General features: G+C 42.4%; 1 protein-coding gene across 3 annotated transcripts in view; it reads right to left on the reverse strand.

Annotated features, from left to right (window-relative positions):
* Nucleotides 1-20,415, reverse strand: part of npas1 (neuronal PAS domain protein 1) — a 37,135-nt gene extending 16,720 nt beyond the window's left edge. The window contains exons 1-3 of one of the 3 annotated variants that reach the window (XM_019345410.2): nt 19,646-20,410; nt 10,016-10,183; nt 8,345-8,583 (exon numbers count right to left, since the gene is read on the reverse strand). In XM_019345410.2, the coding sequence (XP_019200955.1) occupies nt 8,345-8,583; nt 10,016-10,110 (334 nt within the window). In that variant the 5' untranslated portion in view covers nt 10,111-10,183; nt 19,646-20,410. Of the gene's footprint in view, nt 1-8,344; nt 8,584-10,015; nt 10,184-19,645 lie in introns of all 3 variants that reach the window. The other 2 variants (XM_025898436.1, XM_019345412.2) reach the window with 2 other exon arrangements.
* Between the last annotated feature and the right edge of the window lie 1,505 nt (nt 20,416-21,920).

A 21,920-nucleotide genomic window follows, 5' to 3' on the forward strand; every position in this document is an offset into this window, starting at 1 on the left:
GAAACGCTGAATGTGACATGAGGCCAGCGGGGCTGACAGATGAGTCACACCCCTGCACACACACGCAGACACAAATACACAGAGGACCATTTATTAAAGACTGCCACAGTACAATAGGGCAACCAGGAAACCAAAACACTGGACCTGATGTGTGTGTGTGTGTGTGTGTGTGTGTGTGTGTGTGTGTGTGTGTGTGTGTGTGTGTGTGTGTGTGTGTGTGTGTGCGCACAGCACGCGCGTGTGTGGTGTATTCTTGCGCACATGTGCAGTGAAAGAGTCTCACAGCGCTGATGGTATCACACTCTGAGAACAAAGATCCCTCTGTAGTGCTACTGTGAACCCCTACTTCTCTATGTGTGTGCCCGTGTGCGAGTGAGGGCTTTGCATTATTCTGTGTGTATACCTTAATATTACAGCTTCTATAATATTTTATGTCATTATAAATCATAATTCAAACAATAACATCTTTTTTTTGCAACTCAGATCTTATTTTGAACTTGCTGTGCATGCGCCTTATTGGTAGAACAAGTCAAAACAGATGACAAATGATTGGACAGACGTTAACAAACCAACAATGTGGCCACGTTATTAAAGCAGAGCTCAGGTCTGCTAAATGTTTCATTTAGATAGTTTTGGACCTCACATCTCATTGGTGTGCCTGAAAACATCATTTGTAGTCGTATATTGTTGTGGTTAAACAAGATTTTGGAATATTACTGTGAATCTGATCTGACAACTGGACATTATTCCCTCTTGTTTAAGCATAAACATATAACCAAGAGATTTTTGCCCCAAAATGAGCACCTTCAGCCAAGAAAGAAAGTGGTGGCACTCAGTGTAATAAAAGTTTAATCTGCCAGAATTCCTGTATCTGTGACTGCTGGCCCAGCTGAATCGCTGGAAAGAAAGAGGGCTTCAATTCAACTCCTAAAGCAAAAAAGTGGTCTCAATCATGGGTGTCAAACACGCAGCTCTCAAAGTGTCAAAACACAGCCCGCTGGAATTTTTTTTGCTAAATGTGAAAATTGCAGAAAAGGAGGGCGTCATGTTTGGTCTTTTCAATGAATTTTGCACCAGGAAGCATTGCAAGTCGCTAAGAATAGATCGTGTCCTGAACCGGGACCTGAAACGCTACATTCACCCAGTGCAGAGGCCTAAGTAACTGTCAGTTTGACATGCTTCCTATTAACAAAGATACTGCACATGTGATGCTACAATTAAAGTAGGGGAATTTTATGATGAGTATATGTGCATGTTTGGTTTTACTGGTCCGGGCTGTTTGAGCTGTATGTACTAAAATTAGTTTGACATCCCAGTCTTGGTTTCCTGCACGAACTGTTAACTTGTTTAAAAAATATGTGACTGCCTGATTGCTCTTTTTTTGATCCCTGATCTCATCAAATCCTTCAGTTTTTAACCATAAAAAGATGTTCAAAAGCAATAAAACCTGACTTCAGTTAAGATGCGTTAAATTGCACATCTCCTTTAAGTGAGTTTGTGCGAATAAACACCGTGACTTGTGTGCAGAGCTGGACGCAGAGCTGGCTGAGGTCTTTGATCGAGCTGTTCTGTCACACTCCGATTCCATTAGCTTCCCGGGACTCTGCTAAGAGATTTAATTCCATTGTGGGAATAAGAGACAGAATGGGACAGGGCACGAATGGACACGTTAATTATGATTTGACTCACAGGTCAACTCGCAGGGACTCCCCAGCGCTTCACAAGCAGAAAAGATTTGAATGATTGAATGAAAAAATTTGAATGATTTTCATTATACTTCTGTCTAATACATAATTTAGTCCCAGTTCAGTCCAGAGGAATGGCCACACACACACCCAAGCATCCTCACGTGGGGGGCTGTAGACACACAGACTCCACCCCCACAGTGTCAACCTCTTTTAACCAGGTTAGGACGTTACCATGGGAACCAAACAGTGAACCCCCATTTCTCTCTCTCGGTTTCCTCTCTCTCTGTCTTCTTATTCATCTTTGTCTCTTAAGTTTGGCTCTGCCACCGCAGCTTCACCCTTTCAAAACAAGAGCCCGGTCACTTGCCAAGTTGTTTACTACCAATCCAAATGTGACGTTTCGGCCGTTCGACAGACAGCGAGAGAAAAAGTGACCCTAATCGCAGCGTCCTTCTCTGGCACAATTATCTTCTCACGCCGACATCCATCCCTCCCTCCTTCCCTCCCTCCTTCCCTCTATCTGTCCTCTATCTTTCCGTCTCTTCTCCATCGCTCTCTCACTCCTTTTGCGGTCGAACATAATTTGAGTGCAATTAACTTCCCTTAAAAGCCCAGGCTGCTTTAAACGCTGTGAATTAGAGGGGAGGCAGACGCAGGGAGATCGTGAAGAGGTGGGGGAGACAGAAGGGGAGGCGAGGGAAGACGAAAGCAATGAAAGAAATGAGGGGGAGAGCGAGAGGGAGAGAGAGAGAGAACGAGCAAGTGGAGGCAGAATGAAAGTCAATGTCACCAGCACCGGGGAGGGGAGAGGTGTGTTTGACCTCACTAGCCCAGACAGTAAAACACTTCAGCTGGCCCTGTTGCTGGCGCTGACTTGTCATTGCACTGCACCTTGTGAAAAAGGCAGAGGGGGTTCTCCAGCTGCCCTGCGCACCTGTTACAGGTTGATATTTTTTTCCCCTGTTCTGTTTTATTGAACAAAAATAAAAGTAGAAAGTTCAATTTCACACAGGAAATTTTAAAAGATATCTCTGTCTTACCACAATCAAGTTATTTTCTTTGCATTATTATCATTATTAACATTATTATTGTTATGTTTGCACTTACCATTAACAAACCTTACATTATCTTTATCATTATATTTATTATATTTAACTAAGGTGCAAAAGTAAAAACTGAACCAAAGCAAAAGGTAGTTTCGGACTAATATATATTCTGCTGATCCTAATAAAATGTTTGTTTACATTATGTTTTTATTTGTTATTTTATAAAAACATTAATACTGTCCACATTGGTTGGGTGTGGTTTATTCTTGCCGGTGTAGAGTAGCGTAATACAGAGTGTGTCAGAGGTTTAAAAAATTGATATAAACCTCCAAAAAGTCTTGAATTACTTTAAACAAACAGCACACCATCACACTATACCGCCTGGCCTTTGTTTCATTTCTAACCTGTTTAACCTTGCCTGTCCAACAAGAAGACCGCTTTGGTTTCACCTGTAGAATCTGGTTAAACGGTCAGTTTGCATGATTGCAGATCTGCCTCTAAGTTTAAGTAGATTCTTATCACAAGCAATAGAAAGCTTAGGAATAGGAATCAGGCTTCCTGGATTTTTTTTCAAAGGAAGTGTAGTATGGAAAAAAAAACTGTCCCTGATAGCAAAATTTACTTAATACAGAGGCTTTGAAATATAAATGATGTCAAATAGTCCTTGAATGTACTGTGCAAACAGGTGCACAAATACCAAATGTGAACATACAGCGTGGGTCATTTTACCTTCCCTGCCTTCAACCTTTCCTTTTCCTTTGCTCCTTTCCACCCATAATCTGTCTCTCTCTCTCTCCTCCTTCTCTCCCGCTCTCTCCTGCTCTCTCAATCTCTCTCTTTCTCTCTGTGAAGGTCATGCAATTGATTTTCCTCTGTCTATTCATTTTTCAAGACTGGCTTTGAAACGTGGGAAGCAGACAAAAGCCACTCCGGCCCCTCCCCTGCGCTCCATCCCTCTCCTCTCCTCCACCCTCCACCTTCCTTCCCTCTCCGCTGCCCATCCAAAAACCCCCGGACAAGAGGGAATGTGGAGGAATGCAACCCCCCCCACCCCACCCCACTTTCCTCGCACTCTTCTCCTTCTTCCTTCCTCCCCTCTTTCTGTCTTTATTCCTCCTACATTTGTTCCTTCCCCTGCTCTCTGGCCTCCGCTCCCTTTCAGCCAGATCTCTGACCACATTCCACTAACGGAATTAAAGTCATGCATCACACTTAAAACCCTGCCAATGCATTGTGGGTAGACTTGTTCAAACTCATGTCCAAATTAGCATTGCATTTTCAATATAGGCCCTGTGGAGACTGTGTGACCTGCTTGTAAGAAATCTCCAAACATTTAATTAAATACTTAACATATCAGATGTTGACCTAGTGGTAAGAATGTGAAAGATAATTCAGGTCCTCAGCCGCCTCACAATTTTCTCGACCTTCACGTAGCAGCTTCCACGGGGGCTCTATATATTTATCGTTATTGCTCACATTTGTACGAGAAGTGCCTCTCGTTGTAGCTTAAACTGCATACCTCACATCTATCTTTTCAGCGCACTTCCAGTTCGTACACAGGGCAAGAAGCACTACTACTTGCGCACCAACTATTCTGAACAGGAGGTATTTTCTATCAAGGCCAAGAAAAGTCAGGAACACGGAGGAAAAACAATTCACAATTCATGTGTGGAGTCAAGGCTGCGGCTGTGTGTATGTGTGCTAGTATATGAATATCACTCAGACATTCAGATTGTCCTGCGCAGAAAGGATGATGAGATATTGATGTACAACAATGGGCTGATGCATAGGAATGCATGTTTTCACACACTATGACTGTAGGTTAGACTCAAGTTGCAACAGTTTTAAAGTTCTTTATAAGCAATATGTTGGCTTTGAGGTAATCCATGCTATTAAGTGGTCAGATATATATTACCCTATCTAATCTTTAAAGCCTTTCTACATTCATTATTATTTTATTATTTTATTATTCTATTTGCATGTTGACTTTAAATCTGGTATATCGTTGTTTTACTTTTGAGTTTCATAACTTATATTTTTGCAGGTTCAATATAAAACAAAAAAAGTCTAAATTTATATTCATTTTTTATGCATATTAAGTAGTCATAAATAATGTTACAAGAATCTTCTTGAGTTTAAACTACAATCATATATTGTTCCTTAAAAAGCTGTTAAGCATTAAAATTAATTTTCAGTCCCCACCATGATCCAGATCTTTAAAAAATACAAGAGCAGACACAGATCAGCCACAACTTTAAAAGTAAGAGTAATTACAATATAACGTTTTACTACGACTGTCATGGTCTCTGGTTTTGGTCCCAGGGGGGTTTTTTTTATGTTGCTTTGCAGATTTTGGATTTGTGTTCATTAGATGTCTCGTGGTTGTTTTCACTACCAGAGCTCTGAGTTTATGTTCATTTGTTAGGTTGAGGTTGATATTTCCTGTTTTGACTTCTTTGTTAGTCTCCGTATACTTTAAGCCTCAGTTCCTGTTTAGCGTCACTGACAATCTTTGCATGGCCTGCAGTTCATGATGTTATTGTGTCTCTGGTGGTTTTTACGTTTTGGCTTCTGGTAAGAATTCAGTGTTGAAATATTGTGTGTTTTGTCCACTTTTTGTATGTTACCTGTAGTAGCTGTTGTAGTAATCATCACCCCCATGTATCCATTTGTGCCTTCCTCTGTCTTGTTTCTATGTTCATGCTCTGGTCACTTTGCGTTTTCTTGTCTTGTACATCTTGTTAGGTGTTAGTATTCATATGTCTATCAGCCTATTTTGGTTATTTTCTGTTTTACTTTGAAGGCTTGCTTTCGTTTGCATCCTGTGTTAGTTTAGTTTCCTGTCTTCACCTGTGTATGATTACTTTCACCTGTGCCTCATTACCTTCAACTCTGTCATTTCCCTGTCAGCCTTCTGTGTATAAACGGTCCTGCTTGCCCCTGTTTGTTTTGTTCCCAGAGTGGCTTCCTCATGTGCAGCCAAGTGGTTTTCCCCTTGCCGTGTGTGGAAGGCTGCTGGCGCCCGTGGACTTCATTTATTTCTGAATTTGATACAGCATTAAAAGCTTGATTTTGTTAAGTCGTTTTGCCTCCAGGCTCCCATATTTGGCTCGACACCTCTACACTCAATATTCCTCGCAGTGAGGCCTTGGGTTTTGGCATTCATGTGGATGTTTTACACCTACCACACACCTAAACATTGTTGGAAGTCAAGCGGATCAAGAAGGGTTTGAAGACCCAAAACAAGAAACCGAGGAATGACTCATCTTCCAAGCTGCCCAGTTCCCAACCTTTTAGCGCACCAACAGGTACAACCACAATCCACAACCCACAGACCCAAAAGGATCCACTGACAACATCTGAGGTCTCAGGTCATGTACAGGTCCTGTTTCCATCTTCCTGTGGGACCTACAGTATTAGGCTGTGGGCGATTTGTTTATAAAAACTTCCCATTGATGCTTGTATCTTGATCCTTTCATAATGGAATCTGTCTTTAACTCTACACCTTAAATTTGTAGTCTCCGAGCAAAACAGAAGACATTACATGAGTGTTTTCATGTGGTGAGCGATGTTCCAAAGGAAAACCGCATTGACCTTAAAGATACTTTCAGCTGCTCCCTCTTTTCCCACGGGGTCACAGTAGATGGATCCACATGTTTGATCTGGCACAGATTTTGACACCAGATGCCTTTCCTGATATAACCATCCCATTTATTGAGACTTATGACCGACGTTAGGAGCAGGCTAGCTCTTGACACCCTGAGGCTGCGGTTGTGTCTTTCACAAGTAACGCGAAGGTGTTAACAAACTACACAATGGAACCACGGAAAACCACACTGACCTTAATGTGTAAAAATTTCTATGATGCCCCCAAAGGATACTGGGAAAAGTACTGGTTTGGTATTTTTTACTATAACGCCACACACAGTATTACTGGTACTCACCCCATCAGGAAAATGCAGTGCATAATGTGGGTAAAGCACACCACATGCAGTCTCACAGAAACATGCTGTTAATACGACAGGTTTTTTTTTTTGTTCACATTTCCTCAAATTTACCAGGAACAGGCACAAAGGCGGACGAACACACACACACACACACACACACGTCTATTTGCACTGTAGCTGCATCATTTCCCCTCAGTAATAGTAGCAATTAGACAGGCTATATAATTACACTGTCCTCGTTATATAGTTAATTTCAGTAATTACAAATTGCACCAATAGTTTCCTCCCTCTTTTTTTATTATCTACCCCCTCTCTTTCTCTTTCTCTTTCCTAACAGACACACACTTAGGACACACGCAAACACACAGTTGTGTGTCCGTAACTTAAGAGGACATCAATTTGACTTGCAATAATTACCTGGAGTCTTGATCTAAGCTTAACCACTACTGCTACTACTCGTCTAATCACAACCTTAAACCTGAACCCGACCTCCCCCTTAAATGGGTCTTCACTTTAAAATGATTATTATAGGGACTTTGCTTTTTTCCACATAAGGAAAACATGTTTTCGGAGTTTTGTCTATAATATGAGTAATATTTATGTGCATACACACACAAAAAACATAGATTATATTCATACTCACTCTTGTCTATGTAAAATAGTTAAATGATTATTTGCATGTGTGTTACAGGAAAAAAAAAAGAAAACGCATGAGCTTGTTTGCACGCATAGACAGTGGCAGTAATTACTATTGTTAATAGGAGGCTGGATAAATACCCCAGTCCGAACTGAATTTTTGTGGCGTGGGGTGTCTCTGTGGGTAGGAGTACGTAGGCAGAACAGACAGCTGAGGTCTGCTTCTGATTGAAACAGAGAAGTGAGTCGAAATATGAATTTTAGTGGTTTGCGTCCTTTGGCAACAAAGCAGCATATTTATCTCTGCTATATAATTTTCATATTGGCTGAAATGTAGGAATCATCAGCAGAAAGTGTTCCACATAACCGTGTTTAATTTAATCCTGCATATTTGCACATTGCTTTTGTCGAGGTTGAATTTTGTGAACAGATAACAACAACCTACTCGCGACATACCCAGATTAAGTGTCAACACTTAACCGATGATAGAGATATTTTCTGTTACCAGGATGTTTTTTTAAAATAAAATTTTAATTCAAGGACAAGACCCTCAAAAAGGCCTTAAAAATGTATTATCTAGATTATCATATTTTAGGCAATTATTCACTAGTATGTCACTACTAGGGTATTTTGTTACTCAGCTTGAAAGCATAATACTTTTCCAATCCCATCCCAGGCTCTGAGAAAATGTTAACTTTGGTAAGAAGAGAAAAAGGAAACGTACGAGTCTACAGCTCTAATACTCATTCAGTCTGGGAGAAATTCGATATCTTAATGCAAACACACTGCTGCTACATTTGATGTTTAAGTCAAATAAACATAAAAAGTAGTTTTTAAGTTACACTTTTAAAAATGGTGCAAAAGAATTTGCTTCATCTGCAATGTAAAACCCACATTTATAATAGTTTAGATCATACATATTTCTTTTAGTTGAAAACATAAAACCTACATTTTCTTCGTCATCTTCTTTGTAATATCTCAGTCACAAAAACTTTTCTTTTCAGGTGATTCCCTGTTTCTTGCTCACCTTTGCTGCAGTTGCTGTCTCCCTCCAGCAGAGGGCTCCAGGGTGGGTCCCCCTGACTGGCAAAGGTCCGCATGTGCAGGTAGCTGATGGTCAACCGGATGACCGAAGCCTTGTCCAGTTGGCTTGTGATGGCCCCGGGCAGTGGCAGCATCTTGGCCAGCTCAAAGAACTCGAAGTTCTCCTTCCCCCGCCGAGAACGAGCCGCATTGCGAGATTTCTCTTTACGCAGGTTCTGGAGACTGAGACGTGGACAGGGAAGTCGGTATGAGGGCGAACGGGACAGGGGCGAAAGTGGTGCAGAGGACGAAAGACAGAAGTAAAATGAAGGAACAGATAAACACAGGGAGAAAGGATCAGAGGGGCACACAAATCTGAATCAGCGCAGCGCAAGACAAGAAAAACTGCTGGGCTATCGCTTAATGGCCATTTGCTGACCACCTGTTGATTGATTCGTGCTCTGTAAAAATGACCTCAGCATCAGTCTGAAAAACTCATTTCATAAATACACATAATGGGAATGGCTCCTGCAATTCAAGTGAAACAATCTCCATTCTGACCCATCTCTCGCAGATTGGCCTGGTAATTACAGACAAACTCGCTTCTTTTATCGGGCAGAGCAGAGTCCTAATAATGCCATTTGCTCCAAAATCCATATGTGAACACATACACACAATCTCTCACTGCCTATTTTTTCTTACTCTCCCTCGCTCCCTACAGCCCCTCGCTCTCACCCTCTCCTCCCCCGCCCCAGTTCCCCCTCTCATTTGGTCCCGGGCTAGTGAGCTGAAGCCATGATTGAGGGATCAATAGGCGAGGGAGGGGCAGAGTGACAGAGGGGGGCCGGGGCTCAGGTAGCCTGTCTCTGTGATTGGGTATTGACTCTCCTCAATGGGGCCTGAGTGGTGGAATTATGTTGTCACAGCCACTTCACAATTTGTGTCGGTGCTGCGCTGGGATAAAGTGTGTGTATGTGTGTGTTAGAGACACAGAGAGAGAGAGGAGAACCAGCCATTCTCCCTCGTGTCTGTGTTGTTGATTTTCATCCTAAGACAGACCACCGGTGGTGTGTGAGTGAGTGTGCGCGCATACACGTGGGACAGAAGAAAAGAACAAAGGAAAGACGTGCGCATATTGTGCTTACATATGTTTCTATCTTAATCAGCTGACACAGCTGTTGCATTTCTCCCTGTTAGGTTCTAATAAGTGAAATCAGTGTGTGTGTGTGTGTGTGTGTGTGTGTGTGTGTGGACTCATGCTGCCAGCCTGTGTAACATCTCATTATTATACTGCCTCGACCCCGGCCACTGAGAACAATCAATACACACACATTGATTCTGCTTAGTTTTTATATCCGCCTGTAAATGACTTCCCATTAATAATTCCAGCCAAATTTACTTAATCTCCCACTAAGGGTGGGGGATTCGCAACTCTGACAGGGTTGGCAGGTGAACAACAATACAGGTGATATGTAGCACTAAGGAGAAAAGACATATGTTTCTGGATACTGTTTCATTGATAAAAAAAAGAAAAGAAAAGCTTCTTCAGGCTGTCAGTGAGTGCAAGGGTGTTAATGCATGTATTTCATCTTGCAGAGATTAATTCATGGGCATGCACGTAGGCTTATACAGTTTCAGCCTATGTGTGTGCATGTGTGTGAGAGAGATGTCTCACCAGGGCAGGGTGGGAGGCTTGGCCAGAAGTCCTTGCAGGAAATCCCACTCCACACTCACACATTTCCCCTCACTAACAAATGGCATGGTTGCCATCCTTCCTCCAATCACGTGCCCACGCCGCTGTTAACGAAGGCTTCGATTGGTTGAGGACGTGATGGACTCAGACCTGGAGATTCACAAAAAGAAAGGAGAGAAGTGACAAAATGGGGTGTGAGAAAAAAGAGCCCAAGAACGTTACTACTACTAATGAAAGCCACAATATAGTGAGGAACTACAGGCAGGAAGACGCATGGCATTTTTGTGTTGTTTCCATCAAAATTGATGAGATATTCCCCCTTTTTTTAAGAAACACTAGAAAAACTCTTAAAGAGGGCAGAAAACCTGCTTTTAATTTTAAGAAAACGATGACACTTTATCTCTTTTTACAGTTTCCATTCAACACTTTTAATTTGACTTTTGACTATCATTTGCATCCAAAAGATTGGGTGAAAATTTATCCCATCTTGTGATATCTTACTGAAGGCAAGAGTGATTATTTTAAAAGAAGGGAAGAAAGAGATTGAGGCAGAGTAATTAGGTACCGTGTGTACTTCCCTACATAAAGGTCAGGGGCTGCTCCCAAGATAACAGACATAAGACAAAACACTAACCCTCCTTTGAAGTCACACTTACTCTGAAAATCACAGATCTCAAAATGTCTCCCTTCATCCCGGAGAGAATATTCAAACCTGTGTGTGACTAGAGTTTAAACCGAATATGTCTGAAGACAAAACACCCCGCCCGTTCCAGATCTTTTGCTGCGTTGTGCCAGCTTCTAACACCCTCCTGCAGTAAAAAATCACTTGCCAATATTCTTTCCTGTCCTCAAACAGAGCGCCGCTCCTCACCAGTTTCCCTCCCCTCTGTGCTGTGTTGACATTTAAAGGGCTGGTGTGGCCCCGAGCACCCCAGTGTCATGCCCTTGGGCCTGAGATGCCCTCTCTCTCTCTCGTTCTGCCTCTCGCTCTCTCACTTCCTCTTTCTTTGGCCCGGCTGGGTCAGCACAATCATGTCAGTAGAGCTGTGCCAGGGCAAAAGAAAATGGATTATGTCTCGAGTTTGAGCATGGCTATGCTGACCTTGGCTAAGAGGGGTCAGCAGAAGCTCGGCAGGTTTGGCAGATATCATTTTGCAAATCTGGGCGAAAAGAGCCAACATTTAATGCATTTGGACAGAGTTCAAAGGCAGAGGAGTCAATAATCAGTTCAACAAAGACGGAATAGTTGTTGAAAGGGAAGAGTGGGTCATCAACTTTAATAGTTTTACTCTGTATTTAGGCCGCAACAGTGAAGCAGAAATGTAAAACTTCTATTTCGAACATGCTCTGAGGTCAGTAATCCAAAGGAACTGAAGAGGTAGTTCTAGCAGGAATATTTTGTTCACAATTATGCAATGCATGTACAAAAAGCATGCAGTAACAGTAAAGGAAGAGTAAGGAGATCACCAGAATCAGCATGCTTTATCCTCCACTATGAATGCTTTACATCAAAATCCATGTAACTGCAGCTGAAATACTTCAAGCTGGATCAAACTGGGGACTGACCACCTGACTGTGGCTATAATTTATGAACTTTTATACCTGCAGTATATTACTGCAGTCCAAGATGAAGCAGAGAAGCGCAATCTTATCTGTATTTATTAAAGACATGGAAGAATAAACTGGTGCTGTTCATACATTAATGCACTCCTAATGTTAAACGCTCTAGCTCTTCAGAGTTCTTTTATGTGAAATCCAGACAATTTGCCTGCAAATTGATTGCCTGTTAAGTAAATTTAAATCAGCAGGAAAGCAATAAAGCTGCAAATTTAATGAGTTTGGTTAATTTTCCAGATTTAACATCTTCCCTGGGTATTCACATTGGCAGAATATTCCTAGCCTTAAGTTTTAAGGCTCGGGCATTCCTCCAACATAGGTAACCTACAGTATATATATGTCCTAAAGTTACCAGCCTGCAACATTGACAGTCTTTTCCAAGAGTCTGCCGGAGAGAAGACAGGGTCGAGCAGAGGGCATTGCACCTCTGTCTAACAACTTCACCTTTGTCACCTTCTCCACCTCGCCAGGATAAATGCACTACATGCCAAATTGGGCTGTGTACAGTAGGACAAAGAGATCAAAAGGAGACACAGACAGGAAGCAATTTACTCTCAATTTTTCACCACGCACACAGGCGCAAGCCTCTCTTCAACCTATACCTGTATGTTTATCTCTTAATTGACCCTATCTGTGCTTATCTAATCTCTCCTTTCATCTTTCTGTCTCAAACTATCTCTCCATCTCTGTCTCTCTCTCTCTCTCTCTCTATCTGGGCAGACACACAGGGGCGTAATGGACAGGGGCCTCCACAGTATTTATTCAATCAGCCTCATAACCTTGTCGCTGGTTGGTCGGCCCATTAATGCACTCACCCAAATAGACCCCGCCACTTTGACTGCTAATGCTCCAGCTAGCTAGCAGCACAACAGGCTTCTGAATGTCAGAAGTGTCATCTAGACGGAGAGCGTGAAACAACCCCACTCGAGAGAAGCGAGTCAACTTATTCTGTCATGGCACAGTGGGAAATTTATGAAAAAGAAAAGTGTAACTTCTGAGAGCACTGGGAGTTAAAAAAAAATAAAAAAATAAAATACTGTGCCCACAGCTGTAGAGATCAACTTGTATCAAGTGTGACCGCAGGTGTTCACAATGTTGCTGCAGTGCTCCATATTCATAAGTGTGGTGCATGTGTGCCAGCCTGAGCGTGTGCATTTGAGACCCCTACCCTATAGAGCCGTGCACTCTTGGCACAGCCTCAGCAGCAACAGAAGAGGAGGGCACTGCGGCGAGCGTTCACAGCCGCTGTTTGCAGTGCGCTTCTCTCTGGCTGCTTGCTTGGCTCCTGCTCTGTTTATTTTCAGCAGGGACGTTTAATTAGGGCCTCCAGCTGTCAGAGGTTCGTTAGCGTGCCCCTCCTTTCCCCGGGCCGCCCCTCCCCGTGGGGAGTCAGGGGCATCAGGCAAATGAACACATTTAAGTCAAACAGCACGCCGACAGACAATAGCTCCACTGCCATGCCACCAGCTCCCCTAGGTAGAGACATGGTTGTTTTATGCCTCATCTCCCCAACCCCTGGGGCCCAATACAGAGGCTGGCCAAGACTGCCAATGTGGAGGCAGAGGAGTTCTCATTGCCCACTAGAGACTACATGCACACTGCACTCATGTAAAAAGGGGAAGAGCAGGACCGAGCCTGTGCGATTTATAGTTTACAATAAAAACAACAGTTTCAGAGGATTTTTCACAAATTTGGGGGATTAAAAAATATCAAAGAAATATGTAAAAGGTTGTTTTAAGGGTTGTATACATTAACATCACAGCAAAGAATTATTTTAGAAGAATTGTTTTCCTCTGTACAGCAGAATAATGGTGACCTTCGCAAACAATCAAAGTCACACTCTGGGCTCCCTCCCTAGCTGGGCTGCGAGGATGTTAGCATGTGTGGGACCCTCCCTTTGAAACCCTTGGACCTCCCTGTGTTTATAAGGAGACAAGAGTCAGAGGAAAAGTGAGAGTGTAACCCAGAGTGTTCAGGCGGTGCAGCGAAAAACTATTTTATTTGTGTTAATTACCTTACTTAAGTGCAATTATTTTATTTCGGCTCAGAGTGAGAGTCTTTACTACTGTTCTCCTGCTCTCTCTGCTGCTTTCTGTATCGCTGTGCGCGCCGTCTACTAAAAACGATGTTCTCATACAGCTACTGCATTCTCAGTTACATGTCAAGGCAAATAAAATTCTGCCTCACTCTGTTTGTTTGTCATGTTTTACAACTGTAATCAACTCAACTAAAGATGTGACTCGTCACCCTGGAAATGGGTGAACCTCTGAAAATGGAGAAGGTTCTTTGTAATGTGCTAAATGATGTAAAAATATCTGTTAGAACCAAAACTAATGACCTTTTCCCAGATCTAACCAAGGAGCTTTGTTGCCTTAGCCATGCCTTTTGTTACCAAGCAGTGACTGAAAGAAAACTTACAGGAAAAAAAAGAACTAGTTAAGTATAAAACAAGGACTCCTTAATGGGAGTAGAACCTCATTCTCCTCAATGAAAGTCTTACAGATTATGTGTATGATGCCGCTGTCCTAGTGCATCACACAGAGACTCTTAATGTTACTTTTTGCACTTTTAGATTTTTTTTCTTTCACTTAAAAAAAGTGAAAAAACTATTATTTTTTGTACATTTTAGAGCAAATACTGACCAATAGCCCATTACAAAGGCCAGGCTAATCAGGGCTGAGCCTGATTCACAAAATCTGCAAAATCCAAGCAGAAAGTTTTACACATTTACATCAAGTAAACCTACAAAAGCTTTGTTGAACTTGCAAGTATTCCTGTAATTTACAAATGATGGAAAATTTTGAAAGATGACAGCTCTCATCTGCCACGTGCTCACAAGTTATTTTTGTAAAGCTGTAAAAAGCCTGGTGTTGTCTTTCAACCTCTCGATCTCCTCTGTTTTCATGCCCACAGCTGAATAAAAGCTTTCCCCACTTAAATGCTAAAAAAAAGGTTTTAACATTCAAGGCCCATTTAAGACATAGGCAGTTCAGTTTTCAGTGCAATCAAAATTGAACTGATAATGCTTTCTTGACAGCTCTCCTCTGTTCTTCATTCATCCAAGTCTAAAGGTAAAAGTAAAGTATATACACAGTACAACAGTGATGAAGTATTCCTGTGAATAAAATTTGATCAAATCGAGAAGGTTCAATATCATGGAAGATGTAGAAAACACGGTTGGAAATAACATGAACAGAATATTTGATGTAGCTAGTTTTCTATCTTGCCTTTCATGTTGTTGAGTAGTTGTAAATGAGTGTCTGGAGCGTCTGGGGAGACGAAGTTTGGTATTCTGGTTGGAGGGCTGAAAACTACTTATCATGCATTACGGCCCTGGTTGGACCTCAGGATTTGGAAGTCAAAAGACTTTTTAATGTACAATTTTTCAGCTGCTGATCAATCGGCGGCTTCTGGACATGAAGATCTCTCTCCCTCCTCTCTCGCTCAGCATTCCATATTCCAACTCGCTCGGCATTCTGCTTCCGTATCGGAGCTCCGGCTCCGATTGACCTTGACGACTCTGGATGATTCCCAACCCAAGGTTCTCTCCAACTCTCAAGGGCCTTGGCGTCCGCAGCCACCCCTCCCTCTCACACACACACACACACACCCATCCACCCACCAATTTCGCCTCTCCCATCATCCTCACCGCACATCCCTCTCCTATAACCTCTCCTTTGCTCCTCCCTGGCCCTTGGCTGGATCATTAATTATCTAATGGAATCAATACGGCCTTAGATTGGACCACTGTGACCCCGCCCGCCCCCAGGTATCTCTGCGTTGATGAGGAGGAAGAAAAAGTGTTTGGAACGGGTGTAAAGGAATGATAATAACGGCACCGTGTGTTCGTGAGAGTGAAACACCATCGTACACAGCGCGGACTGTCCCTAAACTGAACGAATACAGAATAAAGAGATCAGCAATAAATAAATGATTGGAGGGGGAGACGGGGGTGGATGGGGAAGGTGTGGGGGGATGGAGAGAGCATAAGTAGAGGCGGAGAGAGGCAAATCAGACAGTCAGAGAGAGAGAGTGGTAGTGAAATGATAGACAGATAAAGACAAAGATGGAAAAAAAGAAGAGAGAAAGAGATTTACTAATGTTCACCCTAATCAATACACAAAAGGAGTGCTTGACTGCACCTGCACTGTCTCAAATATGAAGCTGAAGCTACCATTACACAGAAAACCATATTTACAGCAAAAATGATGTATCCCCTGTAGATTGCTCTGCAGATTTATTTATTTTTTCATCATACGAACTGAATGCAATCCCTTTCTCAGTAATTCAATTAATGAAAAAGACACGCCGTCTGCTGAGCCCGAAGGTCTTACAGTCATATTGCTATCGAAGCAACCACATATACAAGATAATCCAAATAGTGCATGAAAGTATGTTATGTTTCAAATACTTTAGTCCTACAGCAGGAGAAAAATGAGTTCTAGGGTTAGGCTTCCCTGTTGGTAAAAGTAGTCTGCATATGGCAGGAATAATATTTCAGTTCCAATTTGATACACTAGATATTTAAATAGTGCAACAGAGCAACTAAAAAGTATTAACAGGAGTACAAAACACTAAAACATGGATATGGCTGAGGGAAAAATGCAGTAAAAAAAAATTGCATTAAGTAAGTTAGTAAAAATGTTCCGTCCATCATTAAGTTAACCATCTTTGACCTTTATGATTTACATGCTTCAAACAGAAACCCCCGAGCACAAGGTTAAATAATAAATGCAGTCTATTCTGGGGTTAAATACTCCAACATTAATGCTAGGGAAGGCTTGAGGTGAAAAGTGAGACTTCAAATACTTTTTCTAAAAAGAATGTCAGTGTGCTCACATGTAAGGGGAATACTGATAACATTCCCACATATTGCAGCGTTTCCTATTTTTTCAAAAATCTAAGCTAATAGCGAGCGAACACCAAAAGGGAGAAAGAAGGCAGAAACTTCTCCCTCTCGCTGTGGAAGAGTCAGCCAAGTGGATGCAGCTCTCTATACGGCTGAAGATGGTAAATCCACTCCCGCAGGCAGAGACCACATCAGCACTGACCTCCAAATAACCACAGGCCAGAGAACAGCACACAGGGTCACTCAATCTCTCCAACACACACACACACACACACACAGCAATGTGTGCGCTCAAACCAGGACTTGAAAGCACACTCTAGCTCTGCACACCAGCACAGAGAAGTCTACATGCTAATATAGACACATCAATTAGCATGGTGCAAATGTCAGAGTTCAGAGCGCCGTGAAACTCTTGATAAGAGTTGCACAAGATGTGTAGGTGTCTGGCAGTGCACTTGGGGAAACCAGGATACCCGCCGGGCTCACGCTATATTTCCACACAGATGCTTTTTTTGTACATTTCCAGATATATTTTACGTAACTTCTACTTATACTATAAAGTAGAGATTGTAAAGAAAAAGACATGAAAGAGTGAGGATTTACGCTCTGAAGCCCACACCTGATCTGGTATTCCATCTAGAGGGAAAGTGTCTGCAAACGTGGACATCCATACATTGTGTGCATATCACTAAATAACTGTGTCTGCGAGTGTTTGCGCACAAAAGAGTGGTGGATCCCTTCAGGCTGGTGTGTGAATGACAGCAGGGGTTATGTAAGGAGCCACAGCGGGGCCGGAGTGGACAGTCCGACCGGAGATCAGGTCAGCAGAGTGTGACACTAAACACATCTCTCTGACACTGCGCTGACACCCTCTGTCACAGACCCACACACTGTCTGTCAACGCTCTTCACACATACACTGGCACGCACGCACGACGGGAGCTGGAAGTGTGTGAGCGGCTGTCTGTCAACACGCCACACACTGACCACGTTGGTGTGTGTCTGTGTGTGGAAGAGAGCAACAGAGAGAGACAAAAATATCAAGAGAGGAATAGAAAGAGGAAGGGAGAGGCGAGGCGAGGTGTCTGTCTACCTGAGAACTTGTCAATGACTCAAAAAAGTGGCTGCCTGCCTCTGTCTGCTAACCAAGATAAATTCCTAAAATGCCTACCTGCTGTTGCGCTGCTGAAATTAGCAATTTTATCCACTCGTGTGATCATCGTTTATGCAAAGCGAACAAAGAAAAACATCAGAAACGCACGCCAGCCCTGATCTTTGATGAGCAGAAAAAGAGGTGATCTCAGAGCAGCCCAAACTACCCTTTATCACATTTCCCTGTTTCTTTTTTCTGCAGTCTTCAAACAGGGCTCTTACCAATATTTCCACTTTCACACAGTAATCCGAGTCAGCTTCTGTCACACAGTTGCCCTTTGGCATAAACTGCAGCTCCCTGAATGCAAAAGCCGAAGAAGAAACCTGCGTCTGGGACTAATAAAAAAGGCCCGAAGGTAGGTCACGACCAAAGCGTCCCGCACATGCAAGAAGTGAAACGGATGGGAGGCTTAGTGGCTCAGTGGGTCGGGGTATAAACTGTACCGTGCTCATGCAATGACTCGGCCTGACCCTGCTTCACGTCAGTGTTCTGATCCAGTCTTTACTCTAATGCCGATTTTTTAAAAGTGGGGGGAAAACTGCAAAATTACACCAGTGTGGACGGTAACTCTTTTTTTTTCTAACTGCTGGTAACATTTTGACACCCGAATGAGAAAGTCTGCACTGAACGTACTTATTTAGTTGGATTTTATCTGCAGCACCTGCAATCTCAGCAGGTGTGGCTGCAAATGATGCTTTAGGTGGCGTACGAGACGGAGCAGAATTTATAGCAAACACATGCCACTGATTTCAGAGTGATGCTCAAGGAGAGTATACAAAATAAGCTCTCAAGGCAAATATCCGCATATGGAGGAGTGCAGACTTACAAACGGAATCTGGCAGGAAATCAAACAAATCCCATTTTCGCACTTGCCCGTCGACGCACATACTCATAAATGCGCATTTCTCTATTCTGGTAGTCTGACTTTTTCTTCCAGTGACAAGCCTCTGAGAGCAATAACAGAAAAAAAAAATTATGAAAAAAGAAAAAAACCCAGAAAACACTCTGTGATAGTTTGTTATTTACTTTACAGCAGCAGTGAACACCGTGCGTTTGTCACAGTCATTCTGCCAATTTGGACCACCTGCTGCAAACACCCTGAAGGCAGCGAATGTTACCAAGCCAGTAAACTGTGACCAATTCTGCCTCTGCAGGTGGAGACGGGCAGGCAGCCGCTCACTCTGTGCCTCCATATCTCAAATGGCACGCACACACGCGCACGCAAACACACTCAAGCACAGGAAATCTATCAGAAAGAGGTGCACTCAGCACAAAACATAAACATGCGTAATTATTCGGCTTATCTGAAAAAGTGGAGATTGGAGTGAAAATGCCTGCCAGCTTAACTGAACTGATGAAGAAGTTTGTGGGGAAGCGGTATGCTTGATGTGCATTAATATTATTAATAATAAATGTTATAAAGTTAGACTTTTTTTTTAAAAAAAAAGCACATTTCTGTGTTTTTCTTTTCTCTAACTAAATAGATTTAAACAAGCTGACACAGTACAAACAGACTCCAGTAAAAAAGGTTGAAAGGATACGGTCAGTTTTACCATTGTGTCCTTTTTCTATTTTTGTAATAACAACCACACTGATAACGGACTAATTTAGCAATATAAATGAAATCAAGTAAAACATTTATCGCCCATCCTAAACGAGACTGGCTACAAAAGTTATCACTATGGCTACCAAGCTTATCTTTCATCTAAAGGGGGGGAAAAGTACTTTTGGAGTAGATTTAACAAAATACAGTAAAACTTTGACAAAATTTAATCTGGTAAAAATCATTTAAAAATCACAGCAAACACCAAACTAACACATCAAAATTCAGTCATTTTAAACTGACAGCAAATTATTAAATAAAAGGAGACACAGTTATTCCTTCTAGTCACAGAACTTTACAATGTGACCAGTGTGTGTGTGTGTGTGTGTGTGTGTGTGTGGTCATGCATGTGTATTCTGACTGTAAGTTGTTAGGTCCATTATCTACTCACCTGATGGGCATTTCCAACATTCAATCTACCGCTGTCGACCTGATCCACTTTGTCTCCTTCTTCTTCCTCCTCCTCTTCTTCGTCTTCTTCTTCTCCTCCTCCTCCTCTTCCCTTTCGGTGCCCCTGCTCTGCCCTGGCAGTGCCCCCTCCCTCCACACCTCCACCACCTCCACCAGCACCTCGAGCTTAAACACGGCAGGCAAACACTGAGTGTGTGAGCCAAGGGGGCTGGGACAGGGGCAGCGGCAATCCCCTCACTTTCACAAAAGCCGTGGCCGTGCAGCCGGACACATCGTGGACTCCCGTTGCACGGAGACTGTGTGTGTGTTTGTGAAAGAGGGAGAGAGAGCGCGAGAAAGAGAGGGAGAACGTGTGTCTGTGTGTGTTTGTGCGAAGTGGAGTGAGCTAGCTGATGTAGCTCTCCTCGGCTCTCAGACTCACTTCACTAACACTCTTCTCCGCTGCTTCTTTGAGATGGACTCGGATTAGGACACAGCCAGTGTGAGAATCTCTTTCTCGCTCTCTCTCGCTCTCTCTCTCCAGCCAGCATGCTCCCTCCCACCCTTCCTCTCTCCCGCTCACTCATTCACTCTCCTTGCTGAGCTTCTTTCTTTTCATTTCCTCTTGGGAAAGCCGTGCACACCAGTTGTCTCTGCCTTCAGCTGCTCCCTTTCTCTCCCTCCTTCTCTCCCTCTCTCTCTCAGTCACTAGTAAATATAAAAGGCATGCTTGTACAGCCCCTCGCCTCAGTCTCTCTCTGGCTGGCTCCCCCCCTAACTCGCTGTGTCTCATGCTTTCGTTTATCCCCACCTCCATGTGCCCCCCTCACTTTCTTTCTCACTGTCAAAGCTGCCTTTCAAATGCTGATTAGCAGCCAGAGTAAAAGAGGGAAAGAGAGACGGAGAAGGAAAGAGATGGAGAGAGGATGACTAAAACAAGTGGGAGATTCCATCACATCCAAACATATTGTAATGACTCCTGTCCTGTACAAACACACACACACACACACACAAACACACACACACACACACAAACTAACCTCAACTGAACAATAAGTACTACCCCAGAAAATGTAACTAATTTTGTCCAACGTTTCACTGTTTTACACTCTCAGCGTTTCCTGATGTGAAGCTCTCACATTTTTCTGATGTTTACTTTTGACGTGTTCAGCTTTCAATTTTTTTTCATGTTTAAAAACACGGAAAATAAACAGCTTAGGTCCTAATCAATCACAGCTGCCACAAGTGTGACGTCAATATTTTTTAAGATAAGAGCTACCTTGGCTAAGGTTAGCGAAAGATCAAAGTTGTGTTTAAAAGTTTGACTTGTTAAAAGAAAGACACGAACAGAAACTACACGCTTTCCTGATCCCGCTATTCATCATCTGTAACTATGTTATCTACTTTCGCTTTGTCTTTTAAGACACAAACCTCACATCCTTTATTTCACACTGTGATTAACTGAGGTTATTTTAGGCAAGTCACCTTCAGTGACTAGCAGAACCATGACACTGTTTTGGAGAAGCGCAAAAAAGGGATGATGACTTAGACCTTGCATTGTGTAAAACTCCATATAGTTCACAAACTAATGCACAAATGAGCTGGTAAGTTCAAAGTATTTACCTTGAAAGCATACTGGGTAGAAGTACATATTTAATGACATCTTACTCTACTTACAGAGAGTAAGATGTCATTAAATATGTCTCTTGCAGGCACTCTTACTTTCAGAACTTCAGAAATATAAAAGTTTCCGAACCTTTTTAAACTCTAAAAGCTGCGATGATCACGAAAGAACCAATAATCATTTATTAATTTCACTCTAAAGTGTAAAAAAAGTTTTAAAAAGTAAGATTTGAATTTGAATTATATTAGGAAGCTTATCCCAATATTACTTCCCTACAAGACCATCCACTGCTTGTTTTTGGCATATCCCATATCCCAACAAAATCATCACCTGTCTTCAAAATGAATGATTAGATAAAAATAAATAAATAAAAAAGGCAGACTAATTGAACCATCTTGACGGGTTGTCAATCATGCCAAAACTTTGGTCAAATTTTGAGGTAAACATGATCATTAGAGTTACTGTGCAAAGGCAAATGAAGAAGGAAGTAGGCCTATTTTAAAAGGGTATCAGTTATACTCTACCCTAATACCTCTAAAATCTTACTTTCTGTTATATATATAATGATGTAAGGTTGGATTTCCAAACTAAAGACAGACAAAATTTCAAATAAAGAGGTGAATGTATCTAATCCCCGGGCTTTCGACTTCTC

This window comes from Oreochromis niloticus, linkage group LG14, assembly GCF_001858045.2.
Source record: "Oreochromis niloticus isolate F11D_XX linkage group LG14, O_niloticus_UMD_NMBU, whole genome shotgun sequence".
Taxonomy (NCBI): Eukaryota; Metazoa; Chordata; class Actinopteri; order Cichliformes; family Cichlidae; genus Oreochromis; species Oreochromis niloticus.